At 40.1% G+C, this 23,187-nt stretch overlaps 1 protein-coding gene across 1 annotated transcript in view; it reads left to right on the forward strand.

Annotated features, from left to right (window-relative positions):
• Positions 1 to 22,939, forward strand: part of NUFIP1 (nuclear FMR1 interacting protein 1) — a 41,271-nt gene extending 18,332 nt beyond the window's left edge. Inside the window, exons 6-10 of the mRNA XM_074299139.1 lie at positions 3,940 to 4,032; positions 8,350 to 8,600; positions 15,094 to 15,210; positions 20,001 to 20,233; positions 21,992 to 22,939. Of these exons, the coding sequence (XP_074155240.1) occupies positions 3,940 to 4,032; positions 8,350 to 8,600; positions 15,094 to 15,210; positions 20,001 to 20,233; positions 21,992 to 22,141 (844 nt within the window). The 3' untranslated portion in view covers positions 22,142 to 22,939. The remainder of the gene's footprint in view (positions 1 to 3,939; positions 4,033 to 8,349; positions 8,601 to 15,093; positions 15,211 to 20,000; positions 20,234 to 21,991) is intronic.
• Positions 22,940 to 23,187: the final 248 nt, after the last annotated feature.

Consider the following 23,187-nt stretch of genomic DNA (forward strand, 5'->3'; position numbering starts at 1 on the left):
ATGTTTCTAGATGGGCAGTGAGATGAGTAGTCCTGGATGTGTGGGTGTAGACAAAGTGGAGCCAAGGGAAAGCTATCATCCTACCTTATCAAGCTCTTTTGCAGTTTGTCTTAAGATAGAGAACAGCCAGTAACCATCCTCTCTTGAAAAAAAAAAAAAAAGGCCTCTTTGTTTTTACCTTGCAAACTTTCTTTTCACCAGCTGGATATTTGTAGTTCTTGTAGCCTTTCTTCATCGATCTGCTCTGAATCCTCTGCGTTTTTCACATTCCGCTCTAGTTCAGGGGAACAGAAGCAGGCCCTGCCTCTCAATGTTCTGTGTAAATGTTTAGCTCACGTTGAATTAGGTAATAAAGAGTTCCTGTAATCAAATGCTATAAGCCCTGCCATAAGCTTCTTGGACTTTGGTTCTGAAACCTGTGTTTCTTCTGTTGGATAAGTCAGCAAATTTTAGTTTTTGTAATTAAGCAAGTCAAGATTAATCCCCATATGGAACTGTCTTTCTCTGTAAGATCTAAGTAGAAGAAAGTGGGGATGGGAAGGTGAGTATTGGAGATATGCTGTTAACAGTAAAAAGTCTTTGAAAATTTGAAGAATGTCAGGGGACTTTTTGAGGGATTAATACCCATTAGAAGTAAGACTGCTTTCAATTGGGCAGTGGGTCAGAAAAGGAGAGCAGTCCTGTTCAGAAGAAGCATTTGCTAGCTGTGGCAAGATTGGCCCCTCTCCCAGTTAACACAGACATCAGGCCCTCTTGTCATTCACCTTCTTAATCCACAAGCTCATGGAGACCTTGGCCTTGGCCTCTCGCTGCCCTCCAAAAACCTTTGGCCTTTGGCCAAGGCACGAGAAATTGAGATTCTGTATTAGCCCCAACTTATAACTACAAGTACATTCTCCATATAAGTACCATTACATGGCATAGCTGGGATCCATAATAATGGTAGTAAAGATTATATTTCAGTTACCATGTGATAAATAAATTTCCTTCCTTCCTCCTTCCCACTCTCTCCTTCCCTCCTCTTCCTCTTTTCATCCCTCTCTCCTTTTTTCTTACTCCTTCCCTTCCATTCTCTCCCTTCCTCCCCCTCTCTTTTTCTCTTCCTTTCCTTCCTCCCTTCCTTCTTCTTGCTGGTCTGAGAACCTGGCCTTATGTATGTCATTGCTTCTATAAGAAACCATGTTCTATGTTCCCAATATAATGACTTAAAAACCAGGTTGAAACACTATTAGATGGGGTAAGTTGTGAATTGCTGAAGTCCTGCTTGTTTTTTAAAAGTCTCTGACTGTGTAATTTGTTGCTGGGTCTCTTATTATCTCTTTGTCATGACCCCAAGAGCATGTTCCCTTATTCTTGTTTATAACCAGCCAGCTCACTTGGGTGGCTGTGTGGTCCAGTAGCACTAGCATGGGATCTAATGAGAAGATCTGGGTTTGTATTGTGTTTCTAATCTTTCCTGCCTTTGGGACCTTTGGGACCAGTACCATTTAGCCTCTCTAGTTTTTTTTCCTTTGAAAAATGAAAGAATGAAATCAGGTGGTATCTGAGGTCCCTCTGGGCTCTTTATCTGTAGTTCCCATCTTGCCTGTGTATAATTTTTTTCCCCTCTCATCCAGATAAGTCTCCCTAAATTTTCTTTATTGAAATATATTTATGGTGGTTGTTTCTGACCATTTTTCAATCATCAATGCTATTTCTACTGTACCACTTTTTTAAAAATAGCATTTCCCCTCCAATTATATGTCAAGACAGTTTTTTTAAGCATTCATTTTTACAAGATTTTAAAATTTTATATTTTTCTCTTTCCTTTACTTACCTCTCTTTGTATTCAAAGATAATTTCGTGTAGATTATATATGTGTTGTCATGTAAAATTTATTTTCACATTAATTACAGCTTTGAAAAAAAGAACCAGTATACTACTTTCTGATCTTTTCTTCCTGGGTCTGAGCTACTGTGTATTTTATTTAGATTTTTGTCATTTGCAAGATTTAAAGAACCAAGCAAAAGAAGCAGAGTGGAATTTAGCAAGCACTGACAGTGTACTAAATGATTTAGGTACAGTGATGAAGAGTGAGAAAATCTCTACTCAGGAACTTACATTCTAACAGGGACAGCAAGTACATAGACAATCATAAAATGAAAGTGAACACATAAATATATGGCAAGTAGTTAAATTCAGAGTAGTTTGGGAGGGGGAATTGTTACCTGTTGGGGGCACCAGAAAAGATTTCATGCAGAAGGTGGTGCTTGAGCTATCTATTTTTCTCCTATCACTTATTACCTATCCATCTTATCTGCCTATTACCTGTATCTATCATGTGTCCACATGTTCCTTGTCCATTTGTCTGTCTGGTTTCTATATACCTATCACCCATCTTTATCTGTTAGCCTAATTCATCTCTTGTTACCTATCTTTTCTTTTTTCTCACTTATCAATTTCTTTGCCTATATCTATGAATCATAGAGGTGATAATTGTACCCATGAGAATTAATAAAGGTTACTAAGGGAGAATGTAGAGGAGGAGAACAAAGTTAGGATGAGATCTTGGGGGTCACCCGGAGTGAGATGTAGGAGACCCAGTAAGTTAGGCAAGTGGAGAACAAGCAGAGAGCAGTTTGGGGAAAACCCAAAGAGAAGAGAGTTTGAAGAAGGAAAGGGTGGTCACCAGTGTCAGTTTTAGCCGATAGGTAAAGATGGCTGAGAAAAAGGATTTGGGGGAAGACTGTCAGCAAGAGATTGTTGCTGACTTAGGAGGGAGAGTGCTGTTGGGAATTATTGTAGAGGGTTAAGGAGAGAAAGTGAAGATGACAAGTATATCTTTTCTGGGAGTCTAGCTAAGGAAGAATGAGATAGGATAACTGCTTTTGAAAGGATGGTTGGGTTTGGTGTAGATTTTCTAGGGATGGGAGAGAGTGGACTATAGGGAAGGAACATGTTCAGAGGTTGGTTGTGTTCTTGTCAGACAATAAAAGGAGGAGAAAATAGGAGAAGATGTCAGAAGTAGTGGGTGGTTTGAGATGAAAAGAATGGAAGAAGAATGAGCTTATATCAAAAGACCTTTTTTATATACATATTTAAAAAATTAAATATATATATTAAATTAAATAAAGATTGTACTTTTCTCTTTCATTATTCCAGTGCAAATATTAAACCAGAACCAGGAGCACACCTTTAAAACCCTGCTTGTTAGGTCTGCCTTGGATTTCATACCTCTTTATTGATAACTCAGCATATAACCAAGTCATGACCTCACCCACTCCATGGTTATGTGCTCCCAGTCATATTTGTCCACTTTGGCGTGTATGCAACAGAGGGATCCTCGCCCAAGTCAGTATCAATCTTATTTTTTTTTTTTTAGTATACCACATCTATCCTTTACCATAGGTGGTTAATTATTCTGGCAAGATGATTGAAAACTTTTCCCAACATTATTACAGTTTTTATAGTTTCTCCTTGTTTTAGGAACTTGTTGAGAATATTATGTAGAGAACCTCTGGCTTTTCTTTTTTACCCATCTCTTAGAGTATCTCAGCAGAGTATCTCAGCTAGGTGGTCCAGTGGAAAGAGTATTGGTCCTCGAGTCAAAAAGACTCATCTTCCTGTGAGTTCAAATCCAGCCTCAGACATTTACTAGTGTGATTCTAAGAAAGTCACTTAACCCTCTTTCCCTCAGCTTTCTCATTTATAAAGTGAGCTGGAGAAGGAAATAGCAAATTATTTCAGAATTTTTGCCAAGAAAACCCTAAATGGGATCAGGCAGAGCTTAAGACAACTGAAAAGCAACTGAAGAATATCTCTTTAGAAGAAATAAAACGCCTGTAGCTTAATTGTCACTCTTTGATTTAAATAAATATTAATTAAATGCAGAAATTTTTTAGTGTCTTAACTGTGTAGATGCTGAGAAATATTTTAGAAATAATTGGAATTCTTTTGCAGAAACTTTCCAACCCGAGCCAATATTGAAAAGAAGAAACTGTTACAGGAGGAAAAAAAGCAGCGGGGAGAAGTATTGACGACTACACAGTTTGGGTGAGTATTTTTCTAATGAGCAGTTGCTCAATCCCTTCTATTTCCTTGTATTCCTTATTACTTATTTTAATAGAATATATTTATAGATAGTAAGCATAACCTTCACCGGTGCCAAAAGTTCTCTAGTCCTTTGCCATTCAGTTTGTTATAACAGCTTTCCTGAAACTACTGAGACTTTATTCTTTGCTGTTTTTTAAAAAAAAGTTTCTCATTGGCCTAGCCAGTTCAGATAAATGACACTGAAATTGAACCCAGCTCTTCCTGAATCCAAAGCCTGCTTTCTGCTCTCTGCTATGCTGCCTTTCATAAAATGATGTATGATTATTGTACCAGGCACTTTAAGGTGTATAAAGTGCTTCGGATCATCTCATTTGAGTGTCACAATGACCCTTTGAAGTGAGGGCTCTGCCATGTATGTGATTCCCATTTTACAGATGCAGACAGCAAAATCTAAAAAAAGGCTTCTTTTTAGGGAATTCCCTCTCATTAGATAACCTAGTGTTGAGGATTTGAACTCATGCCTTCTTGTGTAAGTTCAGCACTACCATACTACTTCTGTTCATATGCTAAATATTATAGGTCTAATATTGGAAATGTCCTTTGCAGTGAGGATGGAAATCTAGTTCAGTATCTTCATTTTATAGGGAAATTTTGCTTAAGTAATAAGCAGTTGGAGGTACAGTAGGTAGATCACTGGACCTGGAGTCAGGAAGATCTGAGTTCAGATGTGGCCTCTAGCACTTAACTATCCAACTTCTTTCTGCCTCAGATTCCTGTAAAATGGGGAGCTACCTCCCAGGTTGTTGTGAGGATCAGATGAGGTCGTGTTTCTGAAACATTTTACAGGCTTTAAAATGCTATGTAAGTCCTAGCTACTCTTAGTAGTGGTAGTGGTGGTACTAGTAGTAGCAGTAATAATGGTGGTGGTAGAAGCACTACTACTAGTGATGGTAGTGGTAGTGGTTGTTAGCAGTAGTCTTAATAGCAGGAGCTGCAGCAGTACTGGTAGTAGTAGTAGTATCAGCAGGAGTAGTATTGCTCAGGGTTTCAGAGTAGGATGGATTAGAAGTAGGAATTAACTCCAATTGTCCTTCAAATCCCACTTCTTTCAAATGTGTTAACTGGAGCAAGTCATCTAAAAATTCTTCAGATTCAGTTTCTTCTACTGTAAAATGTTCAAATATTGAATTTCAAAGTATGACTTTAAAAGGAAGACATAGTGATGATAGATGTGCTTGAATATGTGATGAAAGGTCTTGGTACTTAGTGTGACAGCGATAGGTATAAAGGATCACATTTTTAGAACCATAAACTCAGCCTGCCATTTTCAACCGTTTGGGTTTTTTGATTAGCAAATTAGGGACAAAAAAAAAAGAAAAAGATGAAGATTCTGTAGTTGGAGAATTTAGCAGTTTATTTGCTTAGCAATTTATTTACTGATAAATATGGTGGGATAAAATTCATCTTGTGCTTTTGTGGTTCTAATAGTGAATTGCATATCACATTTAAGGAATATTAAGGTTTTAAGAAATTGAGTATTAACCATTTGGACATACAAGTCTTGACTTTAGAAAGAAATCAACAGTGAATTTTGAATTCTTGATATTTATCCTTGCCTCTATCCCCTTTGTTTTCAATTACCTGCTCTCTCATGTAATGAGATTAATTCTCTAAGATATCTGAGAAATCTGTCCTCACTCTTTTATGGTCATCCCTAAAAATGTAACTTTTTTTCTTTGATTTCCTAGTACCTCCATAAGGATCTTAAAGGTATCATTCCTTTTGAAATAGTGCTGTACTGAGACCTTTTTGCTCCAGTGCGATGGGGAAAAAGTGATCTTATGGTTGTTGGTTCCTTCCTTCACCTCAAGGGGGTAGACTTCCAGAACTTTTGTCAGGAGTACTTGATATTGTTGCCTAGAAGCATAGTTGCAAGGGGGTGATCTGTTGGCTGGCAAGGTAGAGGGTCTCTTTGGAAAAATGTCTGGTAGACTTGAAAGAACATAAGAGTTTTCATTCAGAGGGTCTAAATTGGAATCTATTACTTATGACCAATTCTCACTCAGACTATGGGTTCAGGTTTTTTCTTCTGTAAGATGAAGAGATTAAGCTATTCATTTTCATTCTAAGTCTGATTTTGGAGTCTGCTTTTCCTCTTTTTATATACTTTGTTTTAGAAGGTCAGTCTTTATAACTCCATGGGTTTTAAGATGCAAATTCAAGCAGTTAGCCTTTTATTAGCTAACACTTTAATTCTCACATTTAGCATCTCATGGATTAATGGACAGTCTGCTTAGAGCAAGAATAGGAGAGTGATCTAGATTGTTAGTGAGAATGTCAGGAGCTAGAAGATGGGAGAGGGTGGTGGAAACAAGCTAAGCTTTCAGAGTTTACTAATCAGTAAGTCTTTGTTAAATGCCCGGTAAGTGCCAGGTATCATGGCAAGGAGGCAGTGAGGGTACAAAGAAAGAAAAAAGACAATCCTTGTCCCTGCCCTCAAGGAGCTCACAATCTACTGGGCAGAGAGAATACATAAAGAAGCATAGAGGGTAGAGAGGATGGGCTGCCCTGTGCTGGAGTAGAGTGAATTTCTTCCACAGATTGGAGGTGACGAGTTTGGATCTGGGCAAGCCCTTGGTGGTCACGTATCCAAGGGCAGGTGGTGCTGAGTCGCTGTGAAGTTCCAAGTTGATGTGATGATCTGGACATAGCCGTGCAGCTCACAGCCACCTTTGCAGGAAGTTCTGATCCCTGTATTAGATCTGGGGGCGTGGAAGGGGGTGAGGGCTGCACTAGATCAGGTATACCTGGCTCGTTCCGAGTCCTCTCTGAAGGCCTTGAGATTTGGTGGATTTGGGATGAAGTTGGCACCAGCTTTGGCCCAGCCTGGTGATGGCATGTTCACCAGAGTGGGGGCTGTGTAAGTTCAAGGCCACCCTGCCATTATGGCACAGTCTGGGGTGCTTGATGACCCCAGGGTGAATCAGATCAGTCCTTTGTGAGGGGCGAACCCCACTCAACTGAACCTGCTGGGTTGGTAGCCAGGTTCACACCCACTATTTGGCTGTCTTCATCACAAAGGAACTCACGGTTCGTAGTAAGACCGTCAAGATGCAGGTCATCCCCCAGCCATCCTTGTGCAGAAAGGCGTTCCTGGGGATGTGCCTCCCAAGTAGATCCTTATTCAGCTTCTCTAGTGGCTATGGCTCATCCAGGACCAAGGACATCAGCTGGTCCCTGTGCCCAGGGTTGTGACATAGTGGACACAGGGAAAGCTCTGGGGATCCAGCTTCCAAGCACGAGGGGAAGATTATAATCCTCGGGGAGACGCCAGGTCTCATTGATGGGCTAACCTCAGGATCTAGTCTTAGCTTGGGACGCTGATGCATCCATCCAGCAATAGGGCCCTCCTCCTACTCTGCTCATTTACAGGCACCTTCTCCCAAGAAAGGGAGCATGTATTTCTGTTCTCTGAAGACAAGTTACTGTAGCAGTTTTTTGTGTATGATTGGGGTTCAGAAAAGGATGGTTTATATCATGGAGTCAGACACTAATTAGTATTAATCATGAGAGGTTCCTCTTCGCATATATTTACAAAATTGCATAGCTATCCTCAGGCCTTAAGACAATCACTTGTCATTTTTTTTATCATAGAAAATGTCTGTGATGGATCTTGTTTAAAAAAAAAAAAGCCTGGGTTGTAACACTTTGTGACTTTATATTTTTTACAATTCTTTGTTGGTTGTTTCTGTTAACTAGATAGATTTTGTTCTTATGGGGAGTCCATAGCAAGAGCCGTTGTGTTTTTCACTAGACCCTAAAATTTCTAAGGACAGAGAATATTGTGTCATATCTGTTCTTCTTATCTCCTGGCCCAGGATGTGCCTCTCATATAGTAAACACTTCACATTTAGTGCATTGGATTTCACTGATCTGTCTGTCAACCAGTCTTTTACCTGTACTTTAAAGTTACTTTAAAGTAACTTAAGCTTTGTGAGATTGGCAATGACCTCTCCACTTCTTCTGCCTTATTTTTTAAAAAAAGTTAAATATCTTATTTTGTTTCCAGCTCTTATTTTCTTGAGATCAGTGCCCTTTTCATAATAAAATTTTATGCAGAGCACTATGCTGAAAAGAAAAAGTTTAGATAAGAATAGGTCTGCTTTCAGGAGGGGTTTGCATTCATGTAGAGAGGGGGCATCAGACACTGCTTGGGTCTGGTGCTCAGAATTACATTTCTACCTGAAAAAAATGTTTTTTAGAAAGTTAAAAATAAAATCCTTGTTATTAAACAGTTCCACATTTTGTATCTAACAGAAAGATGCATAGGAAGTGGAAACAGCATCCAAACGAAGCGGCCGGGAGGCATTCGTATGGGAAGCACAGGAAGTGGCAGAAGTGGCAGAAATGGCATGGAGGCTGGAAAATGCCAGAAACTGGTGAAAATATGGCCCAAGAAGCATCTCCTGCAGCCTCTCCAGGCAGCTGTCGAGCAGAAGAGCCACATGAAGTCCAGACAGAGGTCTCTCAGAAAGATCCTCTGAGTGTGCTGGCTGACAGTGAGGCTGGTGAGGTCCCAGGGGAAATGTGGGAGGACGTCAGCCCTCTTCCCCCTACTTCTATCACTTTTGTCCAGTGTTTATGATTCTTGCTGTACCTTGAGTCCATCACCCATCAGCAGGGGGGTTACCCGACTTAGAGTAGATCTCTGGAACTAGTCCTTGGTTATTGTATAAAGAGTTATTTTCCCCACACTTTAGCTCACATTTACCAAGGATCTCACAGAAGAATTCATTCTATTATGTTAATATGCCACAGCTGGTTCAGTCATGCCCCAGTTATTAGGCTCCCCCTTAGTATCTGGTTCCTCTGTCTCCTCTCTTTTCCTCTCTGATTGGCCACAGGCAGTCTGGTTTTGTAGAAAGGTGTAGTGAGTTTAGTTACCTGCTCGTTTTACAGATGAGGAGCCCGGGGAACAGAGAGGTACATCAGCTCTTACGGCCACCCAGCTGTGAATTCATCCTGGCTGGAATTTGAAAGTGCTAAATGCCAGGCAGAGTGACACAGGTCTTGCCTCAGATGGGGGCCCTTAAGACGTCGTCATGCAGCCCTCTTTCCTAAATCCTCAGAGCAGGAGGAAGGTGTCAGGTGCTGTTGAAGATGTAAAAGTAAATAAAGATCCACTTCTGGAGCCAGAGGGATCTTAGAGAGGATTTATTCAGCACTTCATTTTGCAGATGCTGAGAAGAAGTGACTGGTGTTGGTCTGGACCCTGCTGCATCATACACCCAACTGTCCTCCCTAAAACTGGCTTTTCCTTGCTGGCTTTTCCACCTACTTTGTTGTACTAGTAGACTGAATCGAGCTAGTTTTTGTTGCCCCATGACTACTTGGAAGATTGGATGCCTGGGTTGGCTCAGGAGCTTGGTTGAGTCTTCAAAGGCGCTGGGAAGAGCTGGGCTTCTTGACCCTCAAGTGTGTTCTGGCCTCCTATGGATTTGAATTTCAGGTCACCACTTACTGCCCAAGTGGTGGGTCTGATTGTACCTCTAGCCCTTAGATTACTTATTTATAAAATGAGAGCCCAGGTAATCTCTTGGTGCCCTTGCCAGCTCTAAATACTATAAAATCACTCTCTAAAGAGGAAGGTGTAAATCTGGGACAACTGGGAGAATTCTAGGAGATGGCTGACAGATTGAAGTTAACAATAATGAAAATCGTAATAATTGTAGTAGTATTTGCTAACATTTTGATAGGTTTGCAGAGTGCTTTGTATGTGTTACCTCATTTGATTTTCACAACAATTCAGCAACTTGGATTCTGTTATCTCTATTTTGCAGGTAAGGAAACTGAGGCCCAGAGGAAGGGACTTGCCCAGTTATACCACTCAAAAATGTCTGAGGCAACATTTGAACTCTGGTCTTCCCAACTCCGAACTATCCCTGTGCTTTGGCATCTTTGCCATCCAACAAAACTGTTTATTCGTGTTTATCTGAAGCTTGATCATGTGAGCAAGGCTCTTACTCTGGCTCTTACTTCCTAAAGCACTGGACACAGCTCGGAATCTGTCATCCTGTCATCTGTGATTTGATAGGAGAGCCTTAAAAATATGGCTTTGTATTCCTGTTAGAATTTCTCCTTCCCATCATCCATAGAAACAAGTCATTTTGGTTTGAGTTGAGGAGCCCCCCTAGCTACTCCCTGATGGGCCTCCAAGGCCCTACTCATAGCTGCCTGGCTATCTGTTCACCTAGTGGGAGTCTGAGGCCACATCCTGGTACAGAGAACCCAAAGGACCGAGATTGGTGCTGGTGACTGCAGGCCTGGGGATTCTGGGGACCCAAGGATAGACTGGCAGACTGGGGCTAGTGCTCGAATCAGAGCCTCTGGTGGGTGCTGCCTACATGCCTTTGGGCCCTTGAACCCCTCTGAGCTGCAGTCTCTCTGTTAATAAAGAAGAGGAGGCTGGGTTTCTAAGGAGGTCCTGTCCACCCGAGATCTGAAGGGGACATAGTGTTGGCCTGGAACTCAGGCAGACTCTAAGTAGCTGTGTGACTCCGGGAATGGTACTTAGCTTCATTATATGGCTCAGTTTTCTCTTGTATAAAGTGGGAATAGTAATAGCACCTATCTCACGGGGTTGTTCTAAGGATCAAAGAAGTTAAATGGTGTAAAAGGGTGTATTGGCTGAACTGTCGCTCTTAGTTTCCATTTGGTGGAAAAAGAATTGTTTAGTTTGGTGGGAGAGCAGGTTGTGAAGAGGAAGGCCGATGGTGAGACTGGACAGGTTAACACCTAATCAATAAAAGCATAATGTTGGGCACAGGAATGTGATCATTCTGCTGTACTCTGCCAGAGGCAGTTGTAGGTACTTATTTTCAGGCGCCATGTTCTAAGGTGTTGACAAATAAAAGGTTAGTAAATTGGGTTAGTAAAGAGAAGCAAAACCGTTTCCAGTAAAAATTTGTTGACTAATTTAAGGATATTTAGCCTGGAGAAGAGAAGAATTAAGGGAGACATACTTAGCTGTCTTTGTTTACTCACCTGTACAGTGTGGAGTTTGGGCTGGAGGCTGATCTCTATGGGCCCTGTACCTCTAAATCTTAGAAAATCATTCTCTCTAAAAGGTGAGGTAAATAACAGTCAGTGCACCATAGTGGATTGCAGGAGATTGCCAATAGATCTAGGAGTCTTAGCCCGGATATTTGCAGAACTGAAGGATTCAGCTTGCCCCACTTAGCTCCAGAGGGCAAAGTTAAGGACCATAGGAAGGACACATTACATGCTCTGTATTAGTAAGAACTTCCTAACAAATGAAACTGCTCCCAAAAAGGAGATGAGCTTCTTTGTGAAACAGGGAGTTTTTCATGACTATTAGAAGGTCTGTGAGCTGAAGCTACACAGTCATTTGTAAGGCCTCTTACAGAATGGATTCATGCATCAGTTGGAATTGAACTACACAGTTTTTAGGATTCTTTACAATTCTGCAGTTCTGTGATCCAAGCCATAGTATTTGATGCTCTGCAATATAGAAACATTGGAGGAAGGGAAGGACACAAGCCTTCACTGGAGCGGATAGGTGGAGGGAAAGGTGGCCAAAATGGAATACTCCCCAAGAACTTTCTATTCTTCACCTTTCACCATTCTAGTTCTTTCTATCCCATAATCCAGGGGCAAGAGAGACAGTGGTATAATGTGATTTGATCCTATTATTTAATGTTCAGATGAGCATTGATGACAGCAGCATCAGATTAAGTATGCACGGCCATCAGAATAGAGTCAAGTCACTAAGGATGGAAAATTCCTGACAGTCTTGCCCATCCTAGTTTCTTTTCTGATTGTCCTGACTCAGAATTTTATTCAGACTAAGAAGGGACATTGATCCCCACAGCTTGGACCAGCTTACAGATCACTTAGAGCAAGGGTTCTCAAACTACAGCCCACTGAGGACGTTTATGCGGCCCGCCGGATTATGGCAAATGGGCTGAGGGACGGAGACAGAGTGTGAACTTTTGTTTTATTATAGTCCGGCCCTCCCACAATCTGAGGGACAGTGAACTGGCCCCCTATTTAAAAAGTTTGAGGACCAGTGACCTAGAGGCTATTGTTTTCAGTTATACTGTAAAGAATTTACTGCATTGGGAACAGGCCCTGACAAAATTTCTGCTAATGGAGTGCTTAGCATTTTTCATTATAGTATATGAAGTCTTTGGCCAGATCTCATTCTAAAGTGTTTTTCCTTACTTCTGCTCATGGACATTCACATTTTAGTATCACAGCAACATGAAAGGAAATGAAAGCCTTGAATAGAATAGAGGGCTTGCACTTGGGCAGCACGGGAAACTTCTCTGGAAGCTCCTTTGAACTAAGTGGATTCTGCTCCCTACATGCACAGAGGGCTAGAGGAATGGATGGGGCTTCAGAGGCGTGCTGGCGACCTATGCCTTCACCCAGCTTGTATGCAGTGCAGAGCATGTGTTCTCTCTATATAGTCATCTTTTAAATCCCCATCTTGACTGAAAGTCTCTTCTACTTCATGAAATTTTCTCTACTGCTATGTTCCTTATATATCCCCTCCCCAAAGCCAGAGTGATCTCACTCCCTCTCTATGTGTGACTGTTTCTGTCCTTCCCCTCTTCTTCTATCCTTCCTCCCTCTTACCTGTGCCATATTTATTTACATGTCTATCTCTAATATACTGTAACTTCCCATAAGACAGAGATGGTGTCTTATTTTTGGTACCCCCATAGCACCCTGCACATATATGGTAGATAATAAACATATGTTGGATGATTGACCAGCTGAATATATTTCTGAGTTACCTTCTGGATACAACTTCTTAAATAGCTATAGTTATTTCACAGAACTCAATCGTAAATAGAAAAAGAGAATCAATATTTAAATCTAGCAGAAAGAGATTTTTGCTACCAATATTCCAAAAGAGAAACTGAGTTTAAAAACTTATATATATATATATATATATATTTATATATATTTATATAGTGATGTATTCTCAGTTGAGATCAAATTAGATATTTGTCAGAAGTATTTAACCCAACACCTGGAATATAGTGGGCACTATATAAATGCTTATTGCCTTTCCCATTCCCTCTATTGTAATTTTGTGTTTCAAAGAAATGAGAATGCTGTTGGGTATGATATTTAAATATATGTATTTCCTTCTTACTCCACGTAGGTTTTGAGCTTGTGAGAAGAAAAAATTCACTGTCCTGATGTTTTTGCCACCATTATTTCTATAATTTGACTTTTTCACTTAGTATTTTTAAAAAGACTGAGGGTATTGTTTTGTGTTTATTAAAAATGAGTGAAGATTGCTTTGCATTTTTAAAGTGCTCTTAAGCTTGTCCTCATATATACTTATGAATAAAAACTTGAGCCATCCAGTTTGGCTCTCCTTAGGCCTTTGCTGCCTTAGAATGATGCACAAGGGAACTAAACAACGGTTTGTATCTTTTCATTCTTACTTGATAACTGCATAGGTTAAGTAATTTTGGCCCTGGCTTAAGCATCTAAGCCAGAAAACTTGTTTGTGGAATGTAGTGTGGGGTTAATAGTCTGTGACTGAACTCACTGTTGACTCTGTTGGAAATGCCTATTGTTTGGGTGTCTTGGGGATTCTTCCTAGTGACAGTGGCCCTGATGAGCTAGATCCTTCTTGGAAGGGACATGCTGAACAGTGCTAAAAGGGAGCTAATATTGTTCAAGATGTTTCCCAAGATTGAATATCTTCTTCCTGGCTGTGTGACCCTGGGCAAGTCACTTAACCCCAATTGCCTCAGGGAAAAAAGAAGAAGAAATTTTGTGTAATGGGGAAAAAGTAAAGTTCCTGACAAGTGTAAATGAAGTAGAAGAGAGGATGGAGAAGTCAAAACTGTCATTATGTTGTGCCCCACACACCACCTTGGACTGGATGATGGTTTTGCAGCTTGGCCTTTACTTGTCTGCTCATGTTTATTTTCCCTGGAACCATCTACATAAATATCATAGCTTTGTAATCTCTTCCAAACTGCAGGTTCTTCTTTCCCTTCCTTTTAGTGGATTAAGAGAGCAAATTGTATTGAGTGTAACTAATGGAGGACACAGCTGTGCCTGACAAAGGCCTTTTTCCCTCCAGAAGAGGGCAGTGATTAGCACACAAGCCATGGAATCCTTTGGTTCCTTGACATCCTTGGGTTTTCCCTTTAGCTGCCTGTGGATTGGCTTGGCACTGTCTTACACAAGTGAGTGACTATGCTTAAGCCTATCATCAGCCTTCATTTTTTGCCAATCATCCAGGGCAATGTGATGGGATATTTCAGGGTTGCCAAGTAATATAGGCATTTGACCCAGGCCAATGTGGAGGCCTGCTTCTTGATCTAATGCAGGAGCCTCACTTTTTGACATAGGCTTTAATATTAATTGAATTCCCATATTCGGTTCCTTCCCCCCTCTACCCTCCTGAAATAGTTTTGCTTTTTTACTTAGAATCTTTAAAAGTTCTGAATATTGAAAGCTCTAGATGTCTTCATTTCAATATAATTCCTTGACTAAGAGTCTGCTCTGTAGCATTGTTTAAATATTGTGGTTTCCTCTAAACATTTTTATTTTAAAATGAAAATACTTCTGCATTCCTTGATAGGAACTGTGTTTTTGGTTTGGTTTAGTTTGGCGGTGGTTAGGGGTATAAGACTTGTATTGATCAGATTAAACACATTACTGTGTTGTTTGTATGACCTGTAATTAATAGCAAAGTCTATAATTAAGTCTATTTGGAGAAGGCAGGACTAACATCCTCAAGCTATGAGATGTACCTGAGCTGGGTATAGTATCCATTTGTTTTTCTGTTCCTTCCATTTGGTGAAGAGCATAAACTAAAGAGAGATTTGCTGCCTCTTTAAAAATGTGTCCTTTAGAGACACCAGGAATGGGATTGCTTAACTTGTGGGTCAGATTAAAAACCATTTCCGATGTTCAGTGATGCTGGCTAAGGCAGAGAGACCAGCTCCAGCAACTTGGTGGGAATCTAGACAAGATGCTCAAGTTCTTTTCCTTCTCTTCTAGAGTCCGACAAGGAGGAGAAGCCAGAAAATGTTGTCATCCCCAAGGAAGTCACCTCGGCCCTGGGCTTACTGATGACTAACTATGGGAACATGTCGGGATCAGAGAGTGAGCCAGAGGGTGAGTAGTTGTTGCTTAATTGAATCATTTTTTTTTTCCTGCAATATAATCTCTAGTATGAAATTTACTTATTAAATCCCTTTCATATTGCATTGCACATCCTTTATTTTGACTTTCAAGTTCCATTTTAATTTGGCATGAGAGGTAATGTTAAACATGGGAGAGAGAAACCTAGAGGCTCAGGGAATTGTGGGAACAGCCTGGGAGGAAAGAAAGTGAGACAGATTCAAGGAGCTGAGCCTGAGCTTATATTTATATCTCTTTATGCAGATAGAAACACATTAGATGCCTAATGTATATATTAGATCAAGCCAGGCAGAAAAAGATTAGAGAGGAGAGGAGAAAAGCATGAGATCCAAGGACTAAAAAGAATGAAGGGGGAATGCTAAATGGTGTAACAAACCATCATTCATTTTCTCTACTCCCTTTCCATACCTCTTTGGAAAGGTACACAGGACCAAAGAACCAGCCTAAAAGGCCCATTAAAATGTACAGCACCTCTCATGGGTGGAGAAAAATTCTTCACATTGGGTGCTGGCCTACAAAGGTTGGCAGGCTTGAGTGGTGGAAACCACTAAAGCAAACTTGGCTCTGTTTCATTCATTTTCAGCAAAGCATATGCCCTCAGAAATGGGAGTGATTTTTTTTTTTTTTATTTAGAAGTGAGTCATTCTAGAAAAGTCAAGGATGTGAAACATAAATTCTTAGCCTTTAGGGATGAGATCATGAAGGGCAGCCTAAAATAATGTATGTGAAAATCTTTTAAAAAACCGTTAAGTGCTACTTATATACAAGATGATTTCAGGGTATCCTAAAGTCTTAGTGTAGTTTTAATAAATTAACCCTCTAACTACATCAAGACTTTTGGGACACTCTGTCTGTGTAATGTTGTCAACATCATATTTCCTTTTCCTCTTTTCCTTCCTCTTCTTCAGCTCTTCCATGTTCTCCTCCATCATAATAACCATTCCTTCTCTAATAATGTCACTCTTAGAAGCATTTCCTACCTGAGGCACTTAGTAGCAAGTCACTTATCTATTCACCAATTTCCTCAACTGATATAATGGGGACAATAATAGCACCTAGGGTTGGGTTATGTTATGAAGATCACAAGGTTGTTATAAAGATCAAATGAGTTAACATTTTTAAAGCACTTAGGACTGTGCTGGCACATAGTAGGTCCTATATAAATGTTTATCCCCTTCCCCCATATAGACTATTGGCCTGACCTAGCGTAGTAGTTCTGTAGTCCATGTAGATGCAAATCTTGTTAAAATGTTGTCTGAATAACTAAGGTAGTTTTAGTACATGTACAGATTTCTGCTGCAGCAGAGGCCAAGTTCCAACCAGGCCATGACAGAGTTCATGGGTTTTTCCTTTTATGATTTCATTTATGATGAAAATGAGAGTTTAGGGTCTGAAAACCCAGGTTTATAGCATGAAAAGAGGTCTGAATGAAGTTGAAGAGATTGGTGAAAATTTTGAGACCTTATTGGCAAAATCTTCCCTATAGGGAATGGACAACATTCTTGGAATTGACTGGGTTAGTGCCTGTTCTTGCTTAGATATTTTGGGACCCGAGATGATCAGGACAGAGGCAAAGGAAGACATTTAAAGAAGCAGCCAAGTAGATCAAGATCTGACCTTAAAATCAGGAAGAGTTCCTATCCTTGATACCTACTGGATTTGTTATCTTGTACTTTCTTAGCTTCTCAGCCAAATGTCCAAGACTGTATAAGTTGCAAAGAAAGTGTCCATCCACAGTGACAGAGGAAATTCCACATATGAGTAAAAGTGTAGGTCTGTTAAAGAAAAGAAAAGTTGGGGGGGATGATATTCACTGTATTATGAACATGAAACATTGTGTTATTTTCAGCCAATTGAGTTGAAATTTAACCAGCCTGTTTTTTATTTAATAGAATATCCCTTAGCTGATTGGCTTCCCTGTTTCCTTCACAAAGAACAAAGACTTTGTTACTCTTGTGTCCAATATACCTAATGTGAAAGTGGAATTATTCTTCAAACACAATATCTCAGATTTCTTTCCTATCAGCTTTGTTTGTGACAGGTAATAGTCTTATGCACTTTGCAGCAGCAAGCTTTGATTTGTCTTCTGTGCATCTGGTTTAAAATAATGGGACCAGTGTTTGAAGTGGGAGGGAATGATAGGAAACACTGAGTGGCCCAGTTCTTTGGTAGCTGAAACTCTTCCTCCCCAGCACTTCATTTGTAATTGTCCCAAACCACTTGGGGACTCACCTTCTACCCTGCCATATGTTTTTCCCATCTTCTTTTCCTTCCTGGCACAGCAAAGCACAAAGTGACAGAGCCAGAGAAGTTGTAGGACCAAGATTCTTGTGCTTGTGCCAGAAAATCATCCCTTAATGGAAGGCTACTTTGGGGGCCTATGAGGAATGTGAAAACTCATGTCATGTGCTAAATGTTACACCAGGAGATTTTAGTTATAGAGGAGATGAAGAGCAAAGAAATACATGCAAAGCAACCTATCTAGAAGATAAATAAGAAATAATTAGCAGAGGGAAGGTGCTGGAATTAAGAGGAGTTGGAGAAGACTCTCTCCCAGAAGATGAGATTGGGATTCAAAAGCCAGGGAGGTCAGTAACCAGAGTACAGGAGGAAGAAGGTTCGAAGTGTTGAAGACCGCCAGAGTGAAGAGAGAATATCTTGTTTGTGCAACAGCTGGGAAGCCAGCGTTACTCACTTGAAGAGCGAGGTGTAAACAGACTGGAAAGGTAGGAAGGGGCTACAGTAATATGAAGGGCTCTGAACATCAGGTACCACCTTGTGTTTGATCCTGAAGGGAACAGGGAGCTTGGATTTATTGGGGGTGGGGATAGGTGTGTGACATGCACTTTAGGAAAAGGAAAACTTGAGACAGACACCCCCTCCCACCTAGCAGGCTACTGCAGGAGTCCAGGCCTGAGGGGGTTAAGGCCCGCACTAGAAGGATGACAGTATAAGAGGAGAAAAATTGTATTTGATCTTACAAAGGCAGAATTGAGAGGCTTTGGCCACAGTTTGTACAGGGTAGGGTGAGAGGTAGGGAAGAGTCTAGGATGTGAGCCTGAGCGACTGGGGGTAGCCCTCTACAATAATTGGGTGGAGGGGTGTAGTTTAGGAGCAAAGATAGTAAATTCTGTTTTGAACATGAAATATCTACTGGACATACAGGTTGAGGTGTCCAAAAGCCAATTGGAGATGCCAGACTGGAGGTCTGGAGTAGATTTGAGGATAATCAGCGTAAAGGTGATAATTAAATCCATAGAAGCTGATGTAGAGAGAGAAAGAGGACCCGGGACAGAACATTAGGGTACACCTATGGTTAGAGTATGTAATCTGGAAGAGAAGGCAACAAAGGAATGGAGGAGTGGTCAGATCCATAGGAGGAAAATCAGGAAAGTGGTTTCCTAAAAGCCTAGACAGAAGAGAGCATTGAGGAGGAGAGGGAAGACTGAGGGAAGGCCGTTGAACTTGCAGTTAAGATCTGTAGCAACTTTGGAGAGCAGTTTGGGTGGAATGAGAAGGCCGGAAATCTGATTGTAAGGCCTGAAGAGAAGAAGGGCCTTCCTCTTTGGAAGGCCATTTCATTGTGCAAGATGGGGTGTGGGGGAGCATCTGAGGAGGGGAGCAAAAGAGGAGAGTCTTAGCTGAGGGGCTGGAGAAGGTCTGGGGACAAAAGATTTGCAGGAGCCTCTGAGGAGAGTGGGGAGGCTGTCGTAGCCTCTCAAAGGTCCGACCCAGCTGAGATGACACATCTGTGGTGGGCCCAGAACACTCACGTGGCTTTTTCCACTTTGATTCATCAGCACATGTGCAAGAGGAGGTAACATGGTGGCAGAGACTGAATTTATGTAGTCACAAACCTTGTTATGTGGAAGGGGTTGATCAGGCAATTGAAACTTAAGTGGTAAAAAGGTGGGGGAAACCTTGGAGAAAGGATAGACAGAAACATTGTGTTTAAAGATCTCCTGGTCCTCTTCTTCTCCATTCTGCCATCATCTTCCTGCAATCTGCCTGCATGCTCTCTTTACCTTCCCAGCACTGGGGTGTCCTCATACCATGGTGTGGCTCTATCAGAGACGTGCCTTCTTCAGAATTACTCCATGAAGTGATTCTCCTTCCACAATCTCCTGTTCTTCCTTTTCTCTCTCATCTACACTAGATCTATTTTTTTCTTCTTTTTAAAAATTGAATCTCTGGTCTCCTGACCAAACCTTGTTGTCTCAAGCACTCCCTTCCACACATCATTTTTCGCATCCACCACCAGCTTCACTATTTTAGTGTTTCACTAGTTGCATCCTAGAATTATTTGTCTTTTTACAAGCTACTCTTTAATGCCTCCAAATTATTTCTGGGTTAATCACAGACCTTGGATTGCTCTACTTTTCTTCTATGGCAACTGAACTTGCTGAAAAAGTTCATGCAATCAAAACCATTTCATCCTCTAATTTCTTGATTCATAACTTCAGCTGAGTCTTCCATGATGCTTGTCTGTATACAGAGAGATTAATTTTTTCCATTTTAAATATGGTCTCAGACACTTAATAGCTGTGTGACCTTTAACTGTAAAAACTGTAAAATGGGTATTATAATGATATCTACTTTCTCAGGTTTTTCTGATGATTTAGTGAAAGTAATTATAAAATGCTTAGTACAGTGCCTGGCACACAATAAGTACTTTGCTTCGTTTTTTCCATCCTTTTCTTCCATCAATTCATCCACTTTTTTTTTAAAAGATCTATAATTTTGTTTTGCTCTATTTGTTTTAGAAACTTCCGTCAAGATAGAAGTAGAGCCCTCAGCAGAAAACCAGGTCATCCTCAGTGATGTCCCTCAGAGTCCAAGTCAGGATATCAAGAAACAGGAAAGAAACCACCCTGTGACTAAGATTAAAAGCTTAAGGAAAAATTGGATGAAAAAAAATTTTAGGTATAAGAAAAACGTCTACAGAAAGAAGTCAATTTCTGAACCACGGAAAAGACGTCCACAGCTCCTAGAGATGGTAAGGGATTTCTCTTCATAGTCTGCCATGAGGATGGAAGGTTTGGCTTTTTTCTCTTTAAGGTTGATAAATGATCAGAGTTAAACTGAACCTGACAACAACATGAGAGTTTAGATGTGAAGATGGGAGGGAAATATAAGTTGAGATTGATTTTTAATATTTGAGATTTCACTGAGATGATGATGCAGTTAAGAAGACATATCTTTAAACAAATGTAAGATAGAAGAATGATCATTACCACATTCTGGTAAGCACCATCACCAAACCACAACTATGCTAATAATAATAAACAACAAAACACTTAAACTCCCAGAGTTGTTTTGAGGATAAGATGAGATATTATTTATAAAAGCCATTAGCACAGATCCAAGCACATAATAGGTATTATATAAATGCTTTTCTTCTTTAACTTCCTTTATTTGATGGTCTGTGAAAAATCTGAGTTTCCTCTGGTAAGATTTTTTTACCAATGCTAAAATACCCCTCATCACCACGTCCTGTTAATGTATATTTAGATGTAGTTTGACTACAGGAAAGTAAAACAAAAATGCCATATACATATATAGATATAAATATATCTATATCTATAACTACTTTATAATTTTTAACATCACAGAGTAAAACTCTGGGGTAACCAAGTTAAATCCCTGTTTCTTGTCACTAAATATATTATCTCCCTGGTTTTATTTAGCATCAGAAATGATATTTGATAGAGCCATGTTTCTTTGCAACATATTAGCTTGTCCCACCTACTGGAGACAATGCTTCTTAAACTTCAGGGATTCTCTACTTTTCCAATGATTTATGATGATGATGATGATGATGATGATGATGATGATGATGATGATGATGATGATGATGATGATAGTAGCAATAGTGCCAGCTTTCTGAGTCTAGTTTTTCAGAGGTCTACAAAGGTTAACTCTCATTTTAATTCTATCTCATTTGGTTTTTTAATTTCCCTTTTCAGAGAAGGCCAATTTCTTGAATTTTTTTCTTCTCTTTCTCCCCGTCATTTTCTCATTTTTCTAGCTTCCTTCTTCCAAGTTTGCAGACCCATGTCAGTGCAAGAGGGCTCCCAGAATCTGGGGGAGCCCTTGAAATCTGCCTGGGGTAATTTGATAGCAAAGGGAAGGGTTCCACTTCTAGCCTAATCAGATTTAAAAACAAAACAAAACAAAAAACCCTAAGAGGTTCTGAGGGATGAGTTCTCATCTTGGCAAATGAGTCTCAAGTGAACTCAGTCCATCTTAACTGGTTTTATGTTTACAAGAGACCCTGGGACTTGCTATATAACCTTCCTCAGAACCCCACAGTAGGACCTGGTAGGTCCCGGTGACAGGTTTTCCACATTGGAGTGGAGCCAAGGGGTACAAAAAGTCTCCACAAAACACCAATTCTCACCTTAGATTAGGTATTCTAGGAGGTTCTGAAGTCTTTATGGTGGCTAACAAATAAAGGATCACTGTGGCCTTCCTTTGGGACAGATACCCAAGGGCCATTCACATAACATCCATGATGCACTGCTTCCCTTTCTGCTAAAGAAACTCATTTTAATATTAACTGTCCAAAATAGCATCTATTTCAAGTTTGAATGAATGACTGCATCACAGTGTAAGTTAAATGTAATGTACTTAGTTATTTTTTCTAAGAATTCCACATGTATGTGTAGCCCTTCATTTATACATAACTCAATTGTTAGCAAACCATCTTTCCCTTATATTTAATTCACTGGTGAATCTTTTCTTTTGTTTTCAGCTTTTAGCACCGGACATAAGACATGAAAGAAATGTGATTTTGCAATGCGTTCGATACATCATCCAGAATGACTTTTTTGGACTTAACTCCAAGGCAGAGCCACTCAGAAAAACTGAGAATGACCAGGTATCTGAAGTTTCAGAATCATGAACATACCTATCCAGAATGCCTCCTGGTATCTTGGAGGCTAACTCTACAAAGACATCTGGACAGAAAGGAGAACTTTTACTCTAATTGATAAATTTCATGTAAGACATGATCTTGTATTCTCAAAGCTTTCATTGGAGATGCCAATTGAATCTTGAGTCTCTGTGCCGTTGGCATTGTGCACAAGCTTTGCTGGTGAAATATTTTTTCCTTTTTACTTCCAATGCCCAGGGAAATTCAGAGGCAACCCATAGATTGGATTATGGGATTGTAGTTTAAAATGTATAATTCAGTTATGCAGAGACCAAGAGGCAAGGGAAGGGGAGGGAGGAAAGTTGTAGCTTTTACAAAATGTTTGCACAATAAAGGAATTAAGTTTTTTGACTTTTGATGAGGAAGGAAAAGAACAAAAATAAAAGGGATTCCCAAGTTAGGACTGTAAAATTCAAGTTCAAATTTACTTGTTTTAGTCTCCAGCACCTAGGTTCAAATCTAGCTGTGCTCAACCACATGTTGCACTTTGAAATGCTTGTGTAGACATGCTCTCAATTTGTACTGTAGATTCAACTTAAGTGTTCTTTGCTATAGTTCAGGTTTGGACCATTGTTTTTTTTCTAGTGAAAAAGCATGTAAAATCCAATAATGAGGTTCAACTCATTTTATAGCAAAAGCGGTGTTGGTGAAATAATGTAAGCTTAGGTCCTAAGTTTCAGTTAGTTCATCATAAAGATAATTTTATCCTTATTTTTAAGAAGTAAGTCTTTTTTTGAATAAAGCCATTGAGGTCTCTTGCCTCAGGGATTTCTGTTTGTGTGTCCTTTTCATTTTGTATTCCATTCCCTCATTATATGTGGCTTTACACATCAGGCTAAAATTAGAAAGGACCAGTTTTTAGGAAATCAGTCTGGTGCACTTCTGCCAGTATTTTTTTCAGTCCTTATCTTTCTTGGCCTCACTTTGAGCCTTCAACCCTATCGATCACTGGCTTTTCTTTGATACTCTCCCTTTCCTCAGTGTTTGTGGCCCAGTTCTCTCAGTATAACCACCCC

The sequence above is a fragment of the Sminthopsis crassicaudata genome, chromosome 3 (assembly GCF_048593235.1).
Source record: "Sminthopsis crassicaudata isolate SCR6 chromosome 3, ASM4859323v1, whole genome shotgun sequence".
Classification (NCBI taxonomy): Eukaryota; Metazoa; Chordata; class Mammalia; order Dasyuromorphia; family Dasyuridae; genus Sminthopsis; species Sminthopsis crassicaudata.